This window comes from Cardiocondyla obscurior, linkage group LG02 (assembly GCF_019399895.1).
Source record: "Cardiocondyla obscurior isolate alpha-2009 linkage group LG02, Cobs3.1, whole genome shotgun sequence".
Classification (NCBI taxonomy): domain Eukaryota; kingdom Metazoa; phylum Arthropoda; class Insecta; order Hymenoptera; family Formicidae; genus Cardiocondyla; species Cardiocondyla obscurior.
In genome coordinates, this window is record NC_091865.1 from 12,622,644 (window position 1) to 12,647,224 (window position 24,581).

Sequence of the window (24,581 nt, forward strand, 5' to 3'; positions counted from 1 at the left end):
GAGCCGCGCGGGCGCGTTTTGGTTGGCCGAGACCGCGACGCGCGCGAGCGAGTTCGCCACGGCGCCGCCAGGTCGTGCTCGCGAGCAAGCTTCGCACTCTCGTGGTGCAGCAGCCAGCGACCGATGGCGACGACCGCCGAGATGTGCCTGCGAAGTTACGTGGTGCCGCCGTGCCGTCCTTAGATCCGCGTCCCCGTGCGTGTCTCCCTTTCTTCCCCTTGCCCGTGCGTGCGGGTCGCCGTCGTCGGTTTTCCGTGCGTTTTTCCGTCCTCGCGGGACAGCGGCGGCACGTCGTCCGCGCCGTCGAGTGTGTGCCGCGAATCGTCGCGCGTGAATGCGCGAGTGCTCGTTGGTGTGGCTGATGGTGTGGTTGTGTGGTGTGCGCCTGTCGAAGAAGCGCCGAGCAGAACACGGTGGATCGTCTGTCTGTGCCCAGCAAAGGGAAGAGAGACGCGTACATAGGTAAATATATTGGAATGCGTAAAAATAAAAGCTGGAACGAGAGAGATGGATAAAAAGAGACAGAGGGATGTGTGTGTACGTATGTATGTGTGTGTGCGCGAGAGAAAGAGGCTCTCTGAATAAGAACGGAAAAGAAACATTGCGTTCGTGTTGCAGCTCACGGCGAGTCGCCGCGTGTACGAGAGTTGACACTTCCGCGAGAGCATGGAGGCACACCACCAGTCGTCTCTGAACCATCACCGAGAAGCGGCCGCCGCACCGTCGTCGTCGTCATCGTCATCCCCCCGACGTCGTCAGTAAACACGAGCACCGACGGATATACAGAGTGAGTCATTGCTCCTTTGCTTTCGTCCACGTTTCTGTCTTCTTTCTTCCTTTCTTTCTCTTCTCTCTGTCTCTCTCTTCTCTTTCTCTCGATCTCGCGTTTCTCTGCGTTGTTCCTCGCTTTTTGGTTTTCTCGTTCACCGCTCTTCCCCTTTTGCCCTCCCTCATGCCCCCGATTTAACTATCCGCCCGCAATTTCTCTCTCGATGCGATACCTGACCCTGACCTCGCCGCGTTAAAAAGCGAGAGGACCCCCGAGAGCACGTCTATTCCTTCCGAAAGAGATTCCGTCTGATGTTTCGTATACCGCGAGGACCCTCGCCGCTCACGACGGGAATTTGGTTCCGGTGGCCCTCGGAGATCGTATTCCGAGAGGAGAAGAAACAACGTCGCTCTTTACGCACTTTCCGGCCGCGGGGTCTAAGCTTGTTTACGCGCGTCTTTGAGCGGCCCTGTAGGATATCATCTGCACTCCCACCCTGGGATTCATTGTGGTGCAAATTTCTCGCAGCCATTCAAACTGGACTGCCCTTTTTCTTCCCCTCCGTTCTCCTTCTCTCCTCGCCTCCTCTTTACTTTTCCTCAACCTTGCCAGCTGGCTTCCCGCGTGACTTCCTGCACTTTTCTCAGGCAGAGGAATCGAACAGCTCCAGACACACGTTTGGGAGATTTTTTCCCGGAAGTAATAATGATTTTTTAATAGCCATAACGGATTCAGTTCTACGAACGAGAAACATTTTTTCAAGACCGCTTATTTTCTGCAAGTTATATAAAGCGACTGGTTGTCGAGCGCATTCTGTTTTATCGCTCTTTTTTTTTTTTTTTTTTTTTTCTTTTTTCTTTTTTCGGCTAACGAAGCTGTCGATCGAGGACGCTCCGACGGCTCGAATTAACGCAGCGAGCAAAGTATTACGGCGTCTAATGCAATCAGGGAGCTTTTTAAATCGAGCTGGACGACTGTCGGCCCGTCGTTATTGTCGCCGCGAGGGTAAAAACGCCGTTCCCTTCGAAAACTCCGGCTCGTTAAAGGTAGACGCTCGGCGAGCGCACACGCACGCGGCGGGGCGCGTGCGTGTGCGTACGGACGCGTATCGGCGAGTGCAGCCCGTGCGTTTTCTCGTGCCGCGGTGGTTTTCTGCGGTCGGTGCTTTCGTTTCGACCGGTCGCGGCGCGCTTTTTCTTCGGCCCGCGCCTCGCCGCGCCGTCGGCGGCCTCCTACTCGCGCCCGGTATACCGGGTGTTCCCGCGGAAAAAATAATCGTCTCGTAACCAAAAATCCGTTCGGACACGGAGGACTCGTCTGGATGCGAAACGAGACAGACGAGCGATTAGCGGACACCGCGATACTGATCAATTCGAATGACGGAGACAGATTTTCGAACGACACTCCGGCGAGTAAAAAAAAATTAGCGGTAAATACTGGACACGAGGTTTAAAGTCTCTTTTACGGCCGCCGGCCGTCCAAATAAAAAAAAAAAAAAAAGATCCTTGAATTGTCTGATTGCGCGTTGGCGCACTCGGGACAGAGAGAGAAAGCGAGAGCCTTCGGATATTCAACATCCCATTGACATTTCGAGACACGAGCGTTTTCATCTGGCGCTTTGATCCGCGCCGACTCCGCCATAGTCGCCCAGCTTATACAAATCTCCAAAGGCACTCGTCGCGCCGTTGTTCTCTCCTAACGGAGCCCGCGCGTCCGTATTTCCGGAAGCGCGCCGGCGTTCGCGCGAAGAAAGCCGCGGCGCGACAAAAGCAACGTCGACGTTGACGTCGGGACGTCGTGCCGCGCCGAGGGCACAAGGCAAGGATAATGATATTACGGCCTAAAGAGACGGCTTAACCTAACCGTTGGTTTATTGGCGTGAAGGAGTCGCGGAGCGTGTCTACATCAAAGCGCCCGGCTGCCGAGCTCCACTTTGCCCCCGTCGCCGTCTCCCCCGGCTATCACCACCACCATTACCATGCCGAGGCTTCTGTCCGCTTCACCGAACTACGTATGCGAGCGGCACCCTCGACGGACTGCCCGTGTCTATCTATTAACACCTATTAACGTCCGAAACGCGGGACACGCAACCGGCGGTTCAGCATCAAGCCGCGAATCTCGGCAGCCACCGCGCGAAAGTAAAACGGACTCACCTGTCGAGATCACCGGGTGGCAAATCTGAAAACTAGATCTCGGAAGATCGCGGCGCTTTCAAAGAACAGATCAAAGTTCGCTCGAAATTGGAAACCCCCCCCCGAGAATTCGCGGCACGCGCGGGTGTGTCCGGCTTTGTGAAGCCGCGGAGATCGCTGTTTAGCTTTTCCTTGACCTTTCCCTCGTCTTTATTCACTCTTCGCGTTAGCAGGCCGTGATAGATAACACGGGGAAATTCGCCGTGGCTCAGGGATTACGCGGAGACGCGTGGCCACCCTCCGTGAAGGCAAAAGGGGGGAAAATGGAGAAAGAGAGACGAAGAGTGGCACGCACGGCGAAGTACGGGACACGGGAATCCCCCGAAGCACGACACCGGCGAAGCGTCGACAAAGTAGCTGCCGGGGTTCACCTCGTCTTCCTCCCCCGCCTCCCAAGTCGTGCCGTCGCGTTTGATACCACGTGGTTCCTCGCCGGGATAAAAAGCGACCGACATCGGCAAAGCGGCGGGGCAACTCCTCCCCATTCCGATATCAAAGACTCTCCGGCGGGAGTCCCGCTAAAACGACGCTCTTTGACATCACAAAGCTTTGGCGTTTTTCCCTTCCCCCCCCCCTTCTTCCGCGCGCGCCACTCTTAACCTTTCTCTTTACCCGCGGTGTCGCCTACGTTCTTTCTCTCCACTTTTCTCGAGTCCGTTTCTTGTTTGCCGCAAACGCGCCCGCCCGCCAAAGAAAGTGACTTACGCCGTGCATACACTCGGCGCCGCCGCCGTCTATAGGCAATATTTTCTCACTGAAATCGCGCCGCGGGTGGAAGGAAAGCCCCTTTAAAGTGTCGCGGCTCCTCGGCCCCTGTGAGAGAGTATCTACCGCCGTTCCCTTTTAATCCACTCACTCGCGAGATTTGTCCGTGTTTTCTCTTCGAAGCGATAAAGGGGATGCGGCCCAAAAGGCGGTTTCGAAATCTATTCGTTCTAAGAGAGGTATAAATGGCAAGGCGTCTATTACGCCTTTAAGAGTGTTTTTTTTTTTTTTTATACGTTTTTAATCATTTCGATGACACCGGCTAGTCGCGGGACGCATCGCCTTTAGCGTAAACTATAAGTACGGATATCCCACGTGAGGGGAAACGAGGTAATATTATCTGGCTCGTTTGCGGGTGTAATTGCCGCCGCGTAATTGGTTCAGGTCTCTGTTGTTTTCCGCTGTTTGTCCGTTTCATCTCGGTCTCTTTCTCTCTTGCCTCCTCCGCTTCTCTCGGCACTCGAGATCCTCGGCGCGTCGCTTCATCGCCGCTTTGATTCGCATGTCTATCGCAAAGCCAACCCGACGGGTGACGCTAATCGTCCGGCGAATTCGAAGTGCGCTCTTACTCGAGTGCCCTCGCTGCGAGTCGCCCTGTCCCTCCAACGCTCTCCGAAAATGCCGCGTCGACGAGGGGACACCCGATAAAGGGCACAATGAAACGCGGGGCGTCCTGCGGCCCCTGAAAGGATATCTCGACGTCGGCGGCCGACCGACTAATTCGTTCCGGCCAGAAATGGCGTATGGCCCTTTTGTCCGGCCACGGCAGTCCCGCTGATTTTGGAGAAAAACAAATTGCCCGTCTCCTGGAAGCCTTTTCGCGTCCACACGGCCGGAAAACTGCTTCGCCGAAGTCGTTCCCGTCTTTTCGTTCACGAGCTCCTTCACGAGATCATGCATAATGATTGCGATACAATTATTTGCAGCCTCTGGACGTCTCTCGTTGCGGGGTGACGGAGGTGACGTGTCGCTCGATCGAGGAGCGGCATACGATTGGCAGAAATATTATCGGTTATAAATCTACGGTTCGATTGCGTTCGCGGCCGAGCTCCGTTGCCCGTTTCTCGGCGATAAAATGCGAGGCACGGTACGTAAATAATTCAGCCGCGGTACCGGAAGCGACAGTCTGCGGAGACTATTGCCTCTTATCCGGCCGACTGAATCTTTTAATGTCGGCGAGAGGTAAAACTCGTCCCGCTTAATCCCATGTAAAAGTTTCGGCGGGTTTCACCGTCCCCGCGCCCTTTTCTTTCCGCAAATCTTCCGGTCGAGATCGATCAAACGAGCGAAACTCGGCAAGAGAGCTGTGCATTTTTCATTCGCCGTAAAAGAAAACGCTCGTAAAGCCCGGCGGAAGATTCTACGCCGTAATCCCGCGATGCCGTTCTACGGTTCTCGGTTCTCGGTTCTCCGGCGAGTTCTTAAGCCCACGGTTTTGTAACGATCCCTTACGACGATCGTTCGTTTAATCCCGCTGCGCGACGCGAGTGTTACAGCTGGTCGGAGTTTAATCGTCGAATTGGTCGAAAAAGGAACAAACGTGAGTTGACCTTCCTGCCGCGCGTTTTCGCGGAGAATTCAGAAATGCGGACTTAACCCGCATATCGTCTCTTTGACACAGAAGGGAGAAAAGGGTGAATCGCTCGAGCGAGTCGCGCGGTGCTCCCCTGTCCCCCGGGCTCCCCCGACCACGATGGCGATCCCGTTAACGAACGACGCCATTAAGGGCGCATTAACATATAATTTTCCGTGAGAAATTATAGGCGACTCAGCGCCGGGTTGCTTTGCACGGTGTTTATTACGCGTGTCCGCCGCATCGCGAGAGGGAACAGGGCCCAATATGAGAGAGAAAGATAGAGAGAACGGGGCCGAAGATCGAGGAGAGGGCGAGAGAAAAAGAGAAAAAGCGAGAGAGATAGATAGAGAGAGAGGAGAGCGGGAGCGCCGCACCGGCGTCCGGAGTCGATTGGCAGTGGCGAAGAGAACGTTGGATCACGATGAAGCTGACGCGCGCGGGGAGGGCTGAAGAAGAGAGACGGAGACGCAGAGGTTTTAAATCGCGTGATGTGTTAGTGCATTCATGCGAATCCACATCTTGCGGCGGGGGCGCGAGGGGATCGTCGGAGGAGCGCGTGTGTGGGATCGCGTGCGGCGGCGAGATCAAACGGATCGCGCTCCGTCTCTCTCTCTTCGTCGCGCCGCGACTTTCTCTCTCCTACCATCTGCTCGATTCTCTCCTTTTCTCATCGCCGTCGTCCTCGTCGTCGTCGCGCCTTCTCCTTTCCCTTCCCGGTCGCGCCCGAGCTCCGACAAACACGCTTTCAGTTTCTCACTTTTGCTCGTGAATGCGCTCTCTCTCTCTCTCTCTCTCTCTCTCTCTCTCTCTCTCTCTCTCTCTCTCTCTCTCTCGTCATCTTTCTCTTCTCCTCGACGACAACATCGAACCGCGGCACCGGTTCTCTCTCGTCGGTCTCGTCCTTTGGCTTCTATCTTCTTCTTTTGCCCCGCAAGTAGGAGGCCGCCGTCGCAGGCGCGATTCCATTATTATCGCCGATAGTTTAATTTCCATTAATTGCCGGGCGCGCGGAACTTCTCGTGGATCCTGCGAAATTAAAATGCCAGCCCTTTTCGCGACCGGTAGTGTACTTGGAAATTGACCGCGCGAGTAAATTGTCGAATTTTGAAAATTATCTCGCTCCACGAGTATGAATTTTTTCTCAATTAAAAAACTGAACAGTACGAATAAAATTTACAATAAAATCTATCTCTCTTTTTTTTTTTCTTTTTCTTTTTTTTTTCTTTTTTTTTTCTTTTTTGTAACGGTTGTTTTCACATGAAATCTTCCTACAACGTTACGGAGCGCGCGCGTCATGGTAGCGAAGCACCGTACGTACGTGGCCGAGAAGTACTTACATTAAATTTCGGGGAAAGTATATTACACGTGGGAAAATAATAGGAATAAAAAAATGTACAAAATAATAAAAACCAATCCGACGTTTATTTTCGCGAAACAAGAGAGAAACAGGAATCGATCGGCATCGCGTAGAAGCGACGACAATCGTGCAACAATTATATCTCTACATCGCGTTTTTTTAATTGGGAACCTCCCTGAGACTTTTTACTTCTGTAAAATAACATTATCTCTTCTACATAACGTTGTAGAACGAAACCGTAATTACTTGGAACATGCGAAAGACAGATTTGGTCTGGGACAGGTGGAGTTAGTCGCGTCTTGCGGCGTTCCGTTCTAAGAGAATTTCGTAACGGGGCCGGCCGTGTACCTGACAATCTCTTTAAATCGGTATTTACCGAAGTCGATAAGATTGTCGGGATACTCAGCTGCCGCCGCTGAGAGATGCCAAATCGCATTTCAAATGCATTCGATGCGTCGATTTAAGAAGGTACGATCGAAGATTCAGAATACATGCGTCGATAGTAAAAAATTATACAGAAAAATTGGCAGTTAATGGCTTATTATTTTAACGTTCTAAAAAGTATTAAAATTGAATTTAATCTTTATGTTCTTTGTTGGTATTCTTAATGTAGAAAGATAGAGACATCTCTTCCGTGATTTATTCCCGCAAATAATCGATCATACCTCCTTAAGCTTGACACCGGTAATTAACTCGATACGAATCAATGTTCTGTTCGAAGTCGAAATTAAAAGATAAAACTCTGAAGCATCTCCAAACTGGACAGATTATCACGATCTATTCGATATACATATAATATCGTTGTTTTCTTTTTTTATGCCGAGATTATTTTGTAAGAGCGAAATCGGTAAGGTGATAAAAACGAAAGGAGACGAAAGAGAGAATCGAGTGCAGGGCTTGACTTTTCGTCGCAAAGAGAAATTTAGAGCGCACCGACATAAATCTTTCTCTCTCTCTCTTTTTTTTTTTTTTTTTTTTTTTTTGTTGGGACACCTCGTATATATATCATTATCTTTCGAGATCGAGTGTCATCCGGCTTCTTTCGTTGACGATCCACCGTCGGCCCGGTCAAACCGCTGACACCTTTCAAGTCGCCGACTTTCTTCCCCTCACGTTTCCTCACTTTTCCGCTCTCCCCTCCCGGCCCTCCTTCGTTCTTCAGTTCCGCCAGTCTTTCGTGTGTTTTCTTTGTCCTCCTCCTGGCTGTCATGCGAATTTGTCGCTTTATTATCGCGTCGCTATATCTCCACATTTAATCCTTTATATATAAATATATATATATTTTTTTTTCTATAAGTAAATACTTTGATTTTCTAGTAAAAAAAAAATTGAATTAACGCATCGATAGAATGACTATTCCAAGGTTTTTTTTTCGTGGCATTAAATATTAATAAAAAAACAAAACTTTAAAGAAATTACCTAATTATCAGTAATCATTATTTTTATAAATTATCGTTAACCGATCGGTTACGGTTTAACCAGTAGATACCTAGGCTAGATGATAGCGAACTGATAACGGTAATCGATAATTCGACAGAGATCATTGTTCCTCTCGATCATAAAAGCGGTTCCAGTAAATATCGCTGAAAAATACGAGTTTGCGTTTAAAGATCTTCCTAAGAATTCGCCCTTGTACCTGGACCCTATCACTTTTTTGTTCCGCGGCTTCGTCCACCGAGAGATCCCTCTTCTCCCTCTCCTCCCCCCTTTCGTTCTCCCCCTTTTCCCCCCCGATAGAAGGAGAACGAGTGGAGATCGGCGAGCTCGCGAGGGAAGGTGAAGGAGAGGAACAAGTGGGGGGTTGCAGCACGATGAAGAATAAAAAGAGAGGCATGCCGTGAGGAACCGAGTGAGAGGGAGAGACGGAGATAATGTTCGCTCTTTTCCTTGGCTCCTGCGGTCACTGTAGTTTCAGTCTCACCGTGTACGTTGCATGGGACGCAAGTCCCTACGGTCCTTCGTCGTCCCTCCGTTCGTCGGCGAAGTCTTCGACTCTTCCCTCCGGAGTAATTCCGCAAGTCCATTCTCCGAGAAACGTGATAGTTTGGTACTTCAAAGTGACGTTCTACTCGAAATATATATCGTTTTTCACAAAAATGTGCAGTGTGTAAATACTTTGCGGATAATAAATGATTCCGAATGATTTGAAATATTAGAAGCAACTGTGAAACTTAAAAAAAAAAAAAAAGCCAAGAATAGAAGAAAAGTTGCCGAAGGAAAAGTTAATTGCTCGAGCATCGTCCGTTAGCTCTTACTGACGAAAATAAGGAATTTAAGGATCCAGGTAAATTATAATATTGTGGAAAAAATTAAATTCTCGGCTTATCCGTCAAGATTTAGATAACGACGATGACGCGGGTTGTCGTGAAATTATTTTTATTGATGGGAACCGACTGTAATCTCAATGCGGAAGTAAAATCAGCTCGGTGATCGATTGATCCGTGACGAGGCGAGGAGAGAGAACGCGCGTTCGACGATAGGAGACTTCGATGCCTCCGTCTGAAAAATCTCCGCGCGAGTGATGCTGCAATCACCCGAACACGATCTCGCACTCCGTGATACTCTATCGACGAATGATTGCCGCGTCATTTCCCAATCACTTTCTTTTTTTTTTTTATCGGACGAGTAAATCTGGGGGAAAAAAGGGAAATCTTCCGGATCGGAGAATCGAATCGAGAACGAAAGTAATTTCGCGGAAGCGCGCGTCCAAGGAAAGTTCGGATTTAAGACTTGTGAATAATTTGACTGGAATTTCTCAGGAAAATCTATTTCTTTGTTACGACAACATTCGTAAAGTCGGTGAAAAAAAAAGAAAAGGTAGAGTCGAAGGAATTTCAATTCGAGAGAAAGCACTTCGGTGTTGATGATTTTGCGAGACGAAACGTCCGCCGTTCCGCGATAACTTTGTGCGTGGCGAACGATGCCGATGCTATCGGACGGATGCCGGTTCAAAAAGGGCAGGTAGACGAGACATGTCACGAGCGATAGCATCGGCCACGCACAACCTGGCGACGATAATGACGAACGCGTCTGATCCTTGAACTGGCGTAGACTTGGGGCATTAATTGTGGCGAATTATACAGGAGACTATTAATTACGGCGCGCCAAACGGATCGTTAATCGCGACACCTATCAAAGGAGACAGGAGGGGCCACTTCCGTTCGGCGAATTCTCACCGTTATCTCTCGCGATATACTATCCGCCAGATCCGAATGTCGCAACAAACACAATTGGAAGTTCGCAAACCGTTTCGAGAAAGATTTGCCGTCCTTTCCCGCAGAAGGATTTCACATTGAAGCGACACGTGCTTAAAATTCCACGTAAACGATTCTAAACATTATTTCGTTCGAGGAAGTGCAACGCGAAATTTTTTTTTCCGTTGAAAGTCTTCTGTCAAAGTTCTTTTACCATTGTCATCTCGTCCGTCCCTTTTTCTGCCTACATTAGCGTGGACAATGAATACCGTGATTGTATAAAATATTTGGGCGTTTTCCAAGTATTCGTATCAAGCGGCACCGTTCCTCTCTCCGACGAACATCGAGGAATAGATAGGCATGTCTTCTTTTAAATTACCGTAAGCTCGGTAAGTCATTAAATCTCTTTGTCATCCTTTAAATGTCCGCCGCCGGTAATGACGCTACCCGAGACGGACAGCGCTGGATATTTGGAAAAACTCGAGATAGGTCAGGTCAGGTAGTTGTGTTTGCCGAGGGAAGAGGAACCGGCTTTGGTGGATGCCGCGCCGCAACGTCGTCCTTCCCAGCGCCGCCACCTGGTGCGAGCGGCCCTTCAGAAGTCCCTTTGAGAGATTTGCAGCTCGAGTAGTGCCACGCCGCGGAGGTGATGCGTGAAGTCATCCGATGATAACGGTGACACGCCTTTGATCGCTTCCGCCTTGTCTTTCCGCCGTGACTTCTCCCCTTCGCCAGCCGTATCTCGAACGAACATGTTCTCAGATCGGTATCGAGAAGGGCCCCCTTTCACCCTTCACTTCCATCCGCGCGTAAAAAGAGAAAACACGAAACTCGCCGAGTGTCCGTCTCTCCTTCGCCTCCGGTTTAACAGATCGAATTCGAATTCTCGCTGAGCGAGGTCGCGGACTCGCTGGCAATCGTCTGCGATATACATATCACGGATATGAGGTTATTAATTGATAATCAGCCGCGTCACTATTACGTAAAGCGACCGAGATTAATCACGGTTCATTGGGCGACGTAATTAGTACCTAATCACCTAGCGATTCGTGGCTAACCCGATCGTAACAAGCGCCACGAGAAAATAGAATGCTAATATCAGCTGGGAACGACGATACCGTCTACTCTCGTTTAATTTGGCGATTGATTATCAAGGCTCCCGAACAGATACGCGCGAGAGATCGAAAAGGACCCCGCCGGCTAATCTTTGCAGGAAAACGAGTCCCGAAACATTCGTGGTCTTATCTAAAAGAAATAAAATAAAAAAAAAAAAAAGGGAGGCCCGGGTGTGCGTGCTCCGAAAAGGGGGGGCCGCAAGAAAGGAGGAAAGCGGAGCAGGGGGAAAAGAGATCTTGGACATGTCGCCGGCTCTCTCGGGCGCGCGAAAGAGATTTCGCCGACGCTGCCTCTCCGCAAAGACGAGAGGCCGAAGGGGATCCTCGCGGACGGAACACCGCCGGGATAGAGAACCAGAGGAGAAGAAAAGAAGAAAGGGGAGAAGAGGGAAAGAATCGCGCGGAGAGGGCCGGAGGTGCGGAGAGGGTTAGCTGAAAGGGTTAGCTGAATGGGAGCCGTGTGTATGCTTTCCTCGTTTGAGAAGCCTTGCGTCGCCCAGGGCTGTAAGGGAATCGCGCCGCGCCCTTATCCCTTCACGTGCCCTTCTCCCCCTGTGATAAACCACCCGCATAATTATTTGACACCCCTTAAGCGCGCCGCGACGGCAGTTTCCATCGCTCGAGCCGTATATGGGCTAATGGCGGTCGGTCGATTGGTTTTCTCGTCGGCATTTGTACGGATTCAAATTGATCGGCGGAGGGTTCGATGGCACCACCCCTACAGGGTGGTCCGTGAAGCATCGAGGAATTAGCGTAGACGTAAGCAGAGCACAAATTTTTTGGGGCGTAGGCAGACGAGAAGGAAAAGAACGTGCGCTCCTTGAAAATCGGGTTGCTGCTTTCAATTTTAACTCGAAACCGAGCGGTACGAGTACGCGAAGATGAATATCGTTTCGCTGTCGAAACAGGGCACCGCGATGAGTTGGATTTTTTCGGCTCATCGGAGATCGGTATCTCGCTCTGAAAGCGGGGCGGCCGTTTACCTGGCTGCGCGGACGGTTCTTCCTGGAAAACATCGTCCCGGGACGTCGCTCACTTGTGACCTCTCTCGAACGTTTTTCTCGCCGTTACGGAAAGCATCTCGTCGTACGATTTCGATCTTGACAAGCACCGATTCCGAGCCTACTCGCGATATAAATATGCGGCGTGGCGAAATCGGATGCGCCGAGATTACCGAGGACTCCGCCGTACGCGCGCATCGCGGTTATTGCATATTACGGTTATCAAGCGATACCTTCACCGGCGGGAAAAAAATCCCAAGTTTACGTCTCCGTTTTTCATCTCGCGCGGCAAAAGCGCCGCTCTATAATTAGAATTTCAAATGCCTCGGAGGCGAGAAAAGGGGAAAAAGGAAAAGAGAGGGAGAGAGAGAGAGACGCTTTCATCAACCGGCACTCGCCGGTTTCGTCGATGGACCGTTTGGCGCTACGCGAGGCTGTCGGACCCCCGATTACGCGCTCGGGACACCCGTTAGACCGCGCGGCGCGACGAAGGAAGGGCCCCGGAGAACTCTCGAGCGGCTCGCCGAGCGAGCGAGCGAGCGAGCGAGGCGTTCCGAAAACCTGTAATTACGGACCCGGCGTACATCAAGCGGTGCCGCCGCCAGTCGCCAGCCGCTGGCCGAGGCCTACGTCTTCCGTCTCTCTTTTTATATCCGTTTCTTTTCTCCGCCTTTCTCTTACCTCGCTCTCGCGCTTCTCCACCGTCTCTGTCCTCCCGTCTTCCCTCCACAGGGCTGTACTCCCGCGAGATGGATCAGAGCACCGCTCGAAACGCTATCTCGGCAAGTCAAACAGTTTAATTAATTATTAAAATTAGATAAGAATAATTTGGCCAAGTCGCTGTTTAATTGTGAAATAGGTTTGCAAAACTCTTAATTAATGGTCTTTAAATTAAAAGAAAAAAAAAATTAACGTTGGTAATAATTAATTTATTTTCTGTACCGTTCTAGTCACGTTGTACGTTATAATTATGCTTCTTATCTTTTTGGGAATTATGTGCGCGCGAATTAGAATTAATTTTTATGGATCTATTTTTGACGATTTTGAGAGCAACCGCGAGTGTATCCGGGAAACGCGATGGAATCACGGTACGGCATTGCCTCCCGCTTCGATCTCTTTTTCTCCGCTTTTCTCCTTTTCTTCCAAAAGCACCGCCGTACCTGCGCCGAGAACCCAACTTACCTATAGGTCTCTCTCCGTTTCTCTTTTCTCGCTCGTGCTTTCTTTTCTGCTCTCTGAATCCTTCTCTCTCTCTCTCTCTCTTTCTTTCGTTCCGAATCATCCCCGTTCAACTTGAACAGTATTTCAAATTCTAGTTGCGCTAAAGATTTTATATTCATCGCGTACCGTTGCGATAATATTCATAATTAAAAATTATAGAAACCACTGGGTTTATCTTAATTTTAATTTAGTTAATTATCAATCTATGTTAACAAGTAATGTCAGCAAAAAAAAAATTTAGAACAGAATAATTATAATAATAATTGCACGAACGTTACGAAAATTTGTATTGATTTCGTTTTTCAATTAAAATAAATACTTAAATTTAATTCTTACTTTCGTCGAATAATTATCGAGGTGCATATTAGCGTTGGTGGCGGGAGCGGAAAGTCGCGGTTTCCTAAGGGATTCGTTCAATCGCGACGCACAAAAAGCCGGCGTGTCAGCGGCTGCATAGAGAGGTGTATCGCCGGATGGCCTTTAAGATTCCTCTCCGTCCGCTGGTGCCTTTCTTTTCTCGCTCGCCCGTTCTTCGCCTCCCTTCCGCCCCCGTTCGCGTCTCTCGTTTTTTGAAAGAATCTTAATCGCTCGCGCCGATAAACGGACCCCGCGAGAATCGGGGCGACCGGCCGGCGGCCGCTCGTAATCGTTCTCGGTTTCTAATTCCTTCCATGCAGCCTTTGCTTTTCATTCTCACAAACTCGCCCTCTAATTTCACAATTAGCACTCGGCTCAGAATTTTACCGGAATTTTACCAGAGTATCATTCGAGTTTCCTTTTCGTTACGACGAATCAACCGTTCAACGTGTGAGATTTTAGTGGCCTCGGTTCTTTATAGCGATATCAGTTTGAATGAGACAAAAGAACGTCGCTATTCGCGCGGCAATGAGAAGTGGAAAACCAATTGTTCGAATGTAGGGAAAATCCGTGGAGAAGCAACCGCAAATTATCATCCCTCGAGTGGCTTCGAATGAGCAAATCATTTCGATGGTCCTCCGCGAGACGACGATTTCAAAGCGCATTCCACACAATCCCGCCGCTGTGCGACATCTCGCACGGTAGAAAAGGGCCGAAGGGCTTTCGACATTTTCCCGTCTCTCTCTTCCTTCCCCGTTTCGCTTGAGGAGCTCTCTATCGCGTATCAAGTCCAATTGAACGCACGATATGTGCTTTATCTTTCGAATGCGGCTTTGTTATCGTCTAATGCAATATTTATATTACACAATATAAATATAATATTTAATGTAATATTCTTTTTTTATGATGCATACTGGAATTATTGCGAAGTTAAATTTATCAGATGCAGAATCTTTGCTTCTGGATTTTTGTTGAGCGTAGCTTTCATTGTTTTAAGATTTTTATAGAAGGGATTTTATTTTTATTTTATTTTTAATTTAGGTGATTTATTTTTATGAACTTTTTAATGCTGCACGCGAGCGAGATAAAAATTGATAATTTCAATTTATTTTTGATCATAGATCTTTTATTCGAATTACGATTTTGATACTTGACTTCTGCGTTTTATCGGTCACGTGGCAATTTCATATTCATTTTATACTCTCGTTGGTAATATCGCGATTTGATAAAGGCCGGGCTTTTATCATTCCCGGAACATGTCGCGGTGATAACTGTTTCTTAAAGTGAATACCAGTGAACGATATGCAAAGCTCTCGAGATTATCGACTGCATCACGATTTCTTTAGTATTCGCTCGATTTTTCTTTGTGATCCGGCATCCAGAGTTACGGGAGCGTAAATTTTAATATCATTCTGCGCATAGGGGCGAGAAAGGAATATCTTTTACTCGGGGAATTTCTCGCGCGGATTCCTCGCGACACACGGCGACAACCATATCGCACGCCTCGGCAGATCTTAATATCTCGTCGAATACGTGTCCCTTTCGGTGCCCCCGCGATATTCCGTTTTCCCCGAAATCCGCGGAGCCCAACGACACGTCGAAGCGGACGCGATTTCATGCTGGACCAATCGCGATCTTATTGAAGAACTCGCCAGCAAACCGAGTATCTTAAATCCTCTCGACAATGCTACACGCAAAAAAAAGTATCAAGAATACAAAACAGTGTTTATAAAAAAAAAAAAAATTGTAAAGCAAACCTTCCATTCGGCGTTTTCTGAAACTGATAATGAAATAAAACGTAAGATAAAAAAAAAGAAAAAATTATAAAAAGTTGTCGGCTCTAGCGAAAGTAGATGCTGCTTTTTCATCTTTACAGTGCAGCGAATAAATTAAAGGGGGGAGGAAAAATAAAGTTTCAGGTAGAGATTCTGAGCGGCCGGGTGCCGATTGGAATCGCTGCCGGGTCGGAAGAGGCTTAATACGTTTCCAGTTCTGAAAACGTGAGGGTTAAGGTCGTTAATGATAAAGTAGAGGGACGACGATGGAAGTGGAGGTGGCGGAGCGTACAGATAACCGTTTCGCAATTTGTTAGCGTGCGCGCGAAAGTCTAACCGTCGCGGCGCGAAATATAATAATTTTAATTTGCACCTTGCGCCTACCGCCCGCTCTCCCCTCATTTTATGCCCGCCTAATGACGTTCGACGTTGTAATTATTCGACGTAGCGCCGCGCTCGCTAACATATAATTAAAAGAAAGTGAACGCGCGCGTTATCGAGACGGCGACGTAAATTTCTTTCTCCGCGGAGAGCTTCGTTAAAGTTTAAGATTTAGATTTAGAATTAATTCTAATCACTCTCTCGATGCGGTCTTTTCTTTTCATAAATAAGAAGACCGGCAACACATTACTGATAAAAGTTAATTATTCGTGATTAAATGACCCTCAACGTCGAGAATGATACAATTAAGTAGTTCTCTGAATTTTTCTCTGAATTTTTACGAGCTGCAACATTTATAGAAAAATTTTCTGAAAGGTTATACAATACAATAAGTTATCTTCGAAGAGTTCTGAAATTTACGTTTAACAGTCCCGTTGAGTTATATAATACATGAAAAATTCAGAAAAATTCTCATCAAAGTATTTTTATTAATTATTAAAATAAAAAAAAAGAACAAAGTTATACGAGATTACGTTGCACAGTCGCGTGCTTCTCTGAAAGTCTTACATTTTTCAGCGTCTTTTTATTTCGCGTTGTTGGTAAATGCCGCCAGTGCGAATATCAAAACTCACGAAATCACGTTTCTGCGGGATCGAAGAGACAAGGGTGCGTGCTTCCGTACTCCCTAACGATCGGCAAGACAGATTCACCCTTCTCTCGAATTGGTGTCACCGTCGCGGTAGGTGGCGGCACCGTTCAGGCGCAACAATGAAACTCGAAATGTTTCGAGCTGTACGTTACGATTTCGAATGGATCTTCACGATCGATACTGATATCGACACGCCCTCGACGGATCGAACGCCGGTTGTTTCGGCGGAGGCGAAGGGCACGAGGGAAGAAATGCGACTCGGTAATGCGCGTCCTCGGCGGCGATTGTGTCGTCGCGTAGCTCGTTTCGCCGCTGCCAGGAGAAGATCTCGCCAACCGGATCGACGGCGTCCGTCTTCGAGAATGAGCCCGGGGAGAGTTTCGAACAATGCCGAGATGTCTGCAGTGGGACTGATACGGCTGGAAAAGCCTCTTAAGTTAATACCTAGCCGCCGTTGCTGACAAACATTTTCCTTCCCTTTCATCCGGGGATATCGCGTTCAACCAGTCCACCTTCGGCTCGCTCGTGTAAGGTACACCAGCAAGAAAAACGAAAAACGAATAGAAGAATCTGCTGATTATTGCGTTTGCTTGAAAGCAGATAGCGTGGGATTGTTTCCAATACGGCCTCTTTTTGCTGAGATTTGTTGATATTCTGTTTCTTTGCTCATTAACACGAAGAAAAACAATTTATTTGCAGTATAAACAAATTATACGTAGATGAATCACATAAGCTTTTTAATGCCAATAGTTTTTGTTGCACAGTTGAACGGCATCAATATATAAATCTAAAATTGAGATAAAATTAATTGAGATACTCTATAGTCATTTTTAGGCTATATTTCATGATTATTAATGCAATATTTTTATGTTAAATAATTTTGTGAAGATAGATAAGCTCAAAAATAGGCGTTTTAAATAGTATTAATTCATCTTCAGTGAACAATGGGAGGAAGGGGTTTCAGGAAGGAATTTTGCTGCAAGTCGGAATCGACATAGGTCGCAAGGAGCCTAGACGCTATCCCTACCCTGCCTATCGTTATATCAGCGTGGCTTCAGTCCTGGTCAGGACGCAGCCTTGGTTCAGTATGCCTGCAGCAGTGCTATCGAAGCCATCGAAAGCATCCTAGCCCTATCCTTTGTTATAGAACAAAGACTTAGCAGTGCTTATAGTATCGTATCGACTCATTTTTTTGTCAAAATCATAATAGATTATTGTGGACTTAGCAAATTTGAGAGCTATCTGTGTTAGACTCACCACCAAGATGGTATGTACTCTGATTTCCTTCTCCTTTGATTCAGGTAAATGTGCGGTGGAGCGAAATGATTGACTATGACAGGTTTTCATTTCATATTTCTGCCTTTGTGTGGGTCTGGATCAAGTTTCCATGCTCGTTCGAGAGCTATACCTTCTTTCCCCTGAACAGCCCTATGATATTGATAGCATTATGTCAAAATTATTTCGTCATATATTGTCCTAGAGCTGATGATATAAGTCAAACATGTGTTGTGTATTTTTCTGTAAATACATGAGATCTTTTTTTGTGAATACATCGTAGGAAATGTGCACATAGGGTTTATTTCAAGTTTTTCAGTGTGATTTGTACTGTGATATGTGTTGTATAGTGCAGCAAAAGCAGTTTTTGTGAATTAATTATGTATACGAGGGGAATATCTCTTGGCCAAGTGGATAGTTGCACATTTGCTGTTTGGGCTGGAGTATGGCCCATATGAGCCATATTTCAATGCCCTGTCATAACAAAGGAACAGGCCCCAAAGGCATAATGGCCCTTTTTTCCCCTGATTGCCTTACCTCATAAACCTATTAATATTTTTCCACCGTGTTAGAGCTCCATTTCAGTTAATAGAAGATATCAAAACTCGCTATATGGATTTTTGAAACTGCCAAGAACATTCAATGGATTGTGTTATAGGTTTTGTCGATCAATACCAATGGTCTGCGCAACAGACCAATAGGGGTTGTGCATATATACATGTAAACGCAAAAATGCATCCCTCTGCGCAGCCTGCCAGGAGATGGTCTATAGTTTCTCCGCTTTGCTCCACCCTTAAAGTTTCTGACAACAGAAAATGCTCCCTTAGCTGCTTAATTGGGAGATATGACTCACTACCAGGGCTCGATCGATCCAGTATCCCAGATTTCTCTCCTTTGTTAAAGCGTACCAGCCTTGCTCTTTCATAAGAAATATGGCTATATTGAAATCAATGATATTTAGGAAGCATAAATGCTATAAATGATTTAATTTTTAGTTTAATTCTACATATTGAAAAAGTTAACTCTATATATTAGCTGTAAATAAAATATATACATCTTGACAGCTTTATTTCTTGGATGCAACATGTAAAAATTTAAAAAAGAAATTATAGCATGTTATTTTTAATTACAAAATTTATTAATTTGTTTTATTTTATGTTTTAGGTTGGGACTAATCATGTCCACTAAGAGGCACTGCGGACAAAAGTTAAGCTTAGATAATAAAATAGCACATGAAGGCCATAATAGATAGAATGAGCGCATCTCGGCAAAGTGAAGCGCGTTGCTTCAATGAAAACTCTCCTAGGCCGCCCGTACCAGGTAACATAAAATATATTTAAGGCAAAAATTTATATACGAAGCTACACATTAACTAAAATTATATAAGACAGTTTACAATTTTTGGAAAAAGAAATTATAGCTTGAAATTAAAATTTATATATTTAAATATATTTTAAATAAGGGAATTGAAAATAAAGCCATCTATATACTTATATATATTTTAGGAGAGGAAACTGGAAGCTATGTTAGCCGGATCCGTCCACAGAGTCCCGCTCTGACACCAAGACGCTCTTCTTTTGCAACATCGCAAACCTCTGGCAGTGGTTGCGATGTTTCCGCGCCATTGGGTTTTGAGCCGGAGGGTTGTTGCGGAACCACTACCATGGAGAGCAATTCGCCCCCTGCTTACGCACGGTGGGCGAGAAATCTGCACTCCCTGCTAGAGGATCCGGTGGGTCTAGATCTGTTCAAGAGGTACCTAAGTCAGGAAGGGCACTTGGATCCGCTCAATTTTTGGTTTGCCTGCGAGGGCCTCAAAGAGCAAGACACGGAGAAGATCTCGCAACTGGTGAAGCTTATCTACCGGAGGTTTTTTCTCAAGTCGCAGTTAAGCATACCGGAGGATGTGATGAAGGAAGCGGATCGTCGAATCAAAGAAGGCCGCGCCGATTACAAGGTTTTCGACATCGTGCAGTTGGAAGTCGAGCGGCTAATCAACGAAACAACATACCCCAACTTTCTTCAATCTGATGTGTACGTGCAGTACGTTCAATCTTGCCAGAATCCCGACTCTGGCGGTTGCCCGAGCTCGAGTTCGGGTAGCCGCGAGATGTCGATCTTCTGCGGACCGAGTCTACTGCCCACCGTTCACGAAGACAGCGAGTACGTCGGTACGAGTTACGGACACATGCATAATTCACACTCGACTGGCGGGACTCCCGGGGAAGTGAGACTGACCAAAGATATGCTAATGGCCACCCAACAGAGTAGAGCAATGGACCTACGACCGAGGCAAGAAGCATTCGCCGGGTAATGCACTTTTTATAAAACTGTCGAGTCTAAAGTACCATTCGTTATTTTTATATAGTACGCTTTAAATCAATCCTGCGAATGTCTTAACATTGCTGTCGTTTTATTTTTTTTTTCTTTTGAAGCTTGATGTGATGAACTTGCATAATCTGAATTATATTTTAAGTTTACATTTTATTATTGTCGTTCTTCGAAGCAATTGGCTTCGCCAGAAAATAGATTTGCTGTTTTGTCCATAAAATAACGTTTTTGATAATTTGTTCACATGCAGGATATGCTAAAATTTAATTAATTTTTTTTTGTTTGTTTGATGAATAACTTGATATTTTTATTTTATATTTTATTTAGTTGTTTTTGTTTTGCTATTTTGCGTGGCATTTATAGCATTTACTTGCAACATGGGACTAGTCCGTATCACATGCACGTATCCAGATTGCACGCACAATATTCCTCCTACAACCCAGTATCCAGACAGGATTCCGAGCTTCAGAGTTTGAGCAGTGATGCACGTACCGAGGTGGACAATGTTTCCCTTAACGATGGTTCTATGTAAGTTTGGTTTTCTTATTTTTATTTTATACAGCATTTTTTTTATTTTGCGCCCGAGATAGAAAATGTAAGAACGTTTTCAACTTTAATATTAAAAAAAAAAGTTTAACCTGCACTACGAAGTATTAGAATTCGTTAATATGCATTAAGCATTTGTGATACACTATTAATTTGTACGTGTTTTATTTATTGCCCGTAGCGATGGGACGAGCAATAGACAGAGGAGCAAGAAGCAATACAGCAAACAATCTAGTAGGGCAATTAAAGAGTCCGCGAATATAAATCGCGAACCTATGGCGATTCATGTTGTCCCGCGAACTCAGCGAATGGCATCTCCTAAACAAATGTCGGCGGAGCAGTTCGCGGAGATGCTCACTCAAAAGTTGGAGATTCTGGCGCGAGAGCAGAAAGCTCACGAAAAGCTAGAGAAGTATCTTCAAGAAAACGATGTGCCGAGCGAACCGGTGGTAAAAAATTGTGGAGCTTCCAAAACTTTCGACGATGCGTTGAAAGAAAAGTTATCCATGGAGGAAGATAGTGATCAAGCGATTCTTGACGAGCATGTATCTCGTGTCTGGTCGGATCAGACACCTTCAAGGTCTCCCAGGCTTTCGCCCGAAAGGAGACGTCCCCCTCACAATTATCCACGGCCTTACAAGCAGAGGAAGGAGAAAGATATGGATTCTACGTTTTCAGTGGATAGCGGTAATATCCACGACTTCCAAGACGGCAGTGACCTTGTCGGAGCCAGTTCTATGAGCTCGTTAGGCTCGCATCTGCCTAAATCCAAATCTGTGCCATCGGATTACGCTGACTTCCTCCACAAGCAGGACTTGCATGTTCAAGGTAAATGTAAGCGATGAAAATACTTAGATAAAATAGTCAGTCTCGAATTGAGACTTAAATATTTTGTAATAACGAGTTGACTCACTATCTACGGTATTGACGTGGTCTATGGCCTAAATTTGTTACATAAATACGCGTTATTTATACGAAATTGTGATCGCTAGTAAAATTAAATGTAAAATGTTTTTTTTTTTTTTCATTTTTTTAGGCCACGACCAAAGATTCCGAAGGTCGGATATGACGAGACGATCAGCTACGAAAAAATCAATGACTGAGTTAACAGATAGCGGGGTAAGCGTTGTTAGCGATGTGCAGCCTTCCATAAATAAGGACGTCCGCCTAATGCCTCGATTTAAAGAAGTGGATAAAAAAGTTGACTTAAAACATTGTCGCTATGGTAAGAAGTATGGTTCGCGTAGCGGATCCTTAGAGAGGCCAAATAGAGAAACGTGGGGCATGGGAGTACCTGCTCAACCATTCGTTGCCGATCCGGGAATGCCTCCTCTAACACCACCTCATACGGTGAGTAAAAACTTTTTTTTTCCCTTTTTTTATTTGACAAATTTAAACATATGTATTACCAATATTATTACAGGTTATACAATTAGAGGAGACTTGTAGAAGGCTAGAAGAAGAAAAGATCCGCGCTAGTTGTAAGCAACGACACCTCAACGTTTCGAAGCAGACCTATGAATACACATCGCAAAGTCAACCGTACGTCCAGTCGAATCAGTCTACTTTGCGGAAGCCGAAGCAGGACGATTTTACCACTATTGTGTTCAGCTTCTGTGACGAGCAGTTCCCTTATAGGACCAAAATTCCTGGTCACAACGTCACATTGAAGCAGTTTAAGGAGTACCTTCCGAAGAAAGGGAACTATCGGTAATGCATCGTGTCTTACTGACAAATTTTCGTGAATTATTTCTAAAAATTTTTCTAATTAAAAAAAAACTTTAATTATAGGTACTTTTTTAAAACGGAATGCGAAGACTTAGACACAAAAGTCATACAAGAAGAAATAACGGATGATGCCGAAGTTCTGCCACTATGGGAGGGTAAAGTGATGGCGCAGGTTAAAGCGCTCGAATAATAGACTGAATAAAAAGAAAATGAAGCCGAGCGCGAAATGCGCGTATTCTGACCAAGTGCCGCAATAAATATTATTTAAGAGATCGCCACTCGGCAAGCCGACGCGCTCGGTGTTTATATATACATATATATACATATTAACGCTTGTCTCGCGGCCTCTTTCTCATAATTGCCTAAGAAAGTAGTTTTAATCGATGAAAAAGATGAAAAATCGGAGTCGCGCAATATTGTTCCGTGCGTGAATGTTGTGGAAAAGTAAGAAGAGGACGGCCTCACCTAACGTCACTTCAAATTCGATCGAATATTCTTGAAAGATTATATCCTAGACTTTTTACATTGCAAATGTAGCGCAAAACTATTTTTTATTTCTCTTGGCTCAAATATTCTTTGGTGTTGAAAGTGTCGTACTAAAGTATTTAAATTTTTATTTTAATAATAATTGAACATTTTATCTAGTCGACTTCACTGTTTTCTGCCATCGCGGATAAACCAAGCAATAAAATTAAATTATCAAAAAGAACTATTTGAGTGGAGTAAAATCAAGTTTACAGAGCCGTACTCTTTTAATTTCTCACTTCTAAGTTTTCATCGTATTTATATTAACACATTTATTCAGGAGAAAGAGAAAATGGCGTTTATTAATCGAAATTTGTCAACGAATTTTCGTGATGAATAGCTCGCGCGACGGCGCTTTATTGTACATAATTAGTATGTAACGATTTTGATGACAATGCTATGTGTTTTGTCAGTACGAATTTTGCCAGATGAAATTCTTATTATAATTTCGCCTGGCGTGATATGTTTTCGTGGGATAAATTGGACGGGAACGGGCAGCAGCACGTTGAAGCACCGAATACATTGTGACTAAAACAATTTCTTCCTCTCGAAGACTTCCCATAGTTCTCCACACGACTGTACAAAGATCCGCGTAGTTGATCGCCTTAGTAAAGTCCGCATAGGCACTAGACTTATATAGGAAGGGATAATTATTACAAACTAGTATCTAATACATTACGTATAAATATATTACATATATTTTATGTAAATACGAAAAGTTATCATATATATATATACGATATATGTAATATATTTTTACGTATCCGCGATACGATAAAAGAAACTGCGAATCATGTTCTTTTTTGTTTTCCGTTGTGCCACTATCGTCATCGACGCAGTCATCCATTCGTATTGCGAGATAAGTTTGTTTCAGCCTACATATGGGACGATATTTGCATCACATGACAACGTGCAGTTTGGCATCGAGACGGTAAACATCGGTAAAAAAATTAAAAAAAAAAAAAAAAAAAGCAAATGAGAAAGGCAGATCATTAGCGTTTAGATTGTAATAACGTTTGTATCAGGTGCGGAAATATGTGCCTTTTTAGTGCAGTAAGATCGAAATAAATCTAAGAGAAATGATTAAGAGATATTTATAAATTGCGAGTACAGGGGCCCAATTAATAGGAACAGTACGAGGTCAGCTCGTTTTCGTTACATTTTGAAACTGGCGTGCACCGATGCAAAGTTGAAATGAAAGAAAAGTAGATATAACTGTATTGTATGTACATTGTCTTTCACCCGTTCAAAATTGCAGCAATATTAATTCGTAAGTGACGGTTCTACAAAAGAATTCATATTTCGCAAGTTACACTATCTTTCAAGAAATTCCACAAATTCCATTAATATTCCTGTGCGATTTATGTATTAATTATTGTACAATAGTATTGATAATTTAAACCTATTTCAACTTATTGCACTGATTCAGAAATGCAAAGAAAATGAACAGGCCTATTACATCAGATGTTAAATCCCGTCAAAATTGTAACTTTTATCGTAGAATTTTGCTTTTTGGGGGCGAAGGAGGAAGTCGTTCATTGAAACTGATTATAGTATTTTATTTAATTCTTTCAGCCGTAGAAGTTCGAGTGACTGAAGTCTTATTTTCGGTGGATGAAAAATTGTGCGAGGACTTGTCTCGCGTCAAAATGTTCGATTGTATATTCTAATAAAGATTGAAGTAGTGTAAAAAATGTACCTAATCTATTGTTTCGTTTTTCGATTTATAAAAAAAACGTATGTATAAAAACAGAGTTCGTTTATTGAAAGAAAAAAAAAAAAAAAAAAAGATAAATCCCGAGACTAAAAGGTAATTGATTATCA

General features: G+C 45.2%; 1 protein-coding gene across 2 annotated transcripts; it reads left to right on the forward strand.

Moving 5' to 3' along the window:
- The first annotated feature begins 120 nt into the window (after window positions 1-120).
- Axn (protein axin) lies at window positions 121-24,552 on the forward strand. 2 transcript variants are annotated; one of them, XM_070674529.1, is made up of 9 exons: window positions 122-462; window positions 619-787; window positions 18,792-18,947; window positions 19,133-19,937; window positions 20,322-20,486; window positions 20,686-21,332; window positions 21,541-21,854; window positions 21,928-22,214; window positions 22,296-24,552. In XM_070674529.1, exons 3-9 carry the CDS (start codon window positions 18,860-18,862, stop codon window positions 22,420-22,422), a joined length of 2,433 nt encoding a protein of 810 aa, XP_070530630.1. In that variant the 5' UTR covers window positions 122-462; window positions 619-787; window positions 18,792-18,859; the 3' UTR covers window positions 22,423-24,552. The 2 variants fall into 2 exon arrangements, with proteins under 2 accessions (XP_070530631.1, XP_070530630.1); XM_070674530.1 differs by lacking the exon at window positions 20,322-20,486 and having other exon boundaries at window positions 121-462.
- The last annotated feature ends 29 nt before the right edge of the window (window positions 24,553-24,581 follow it).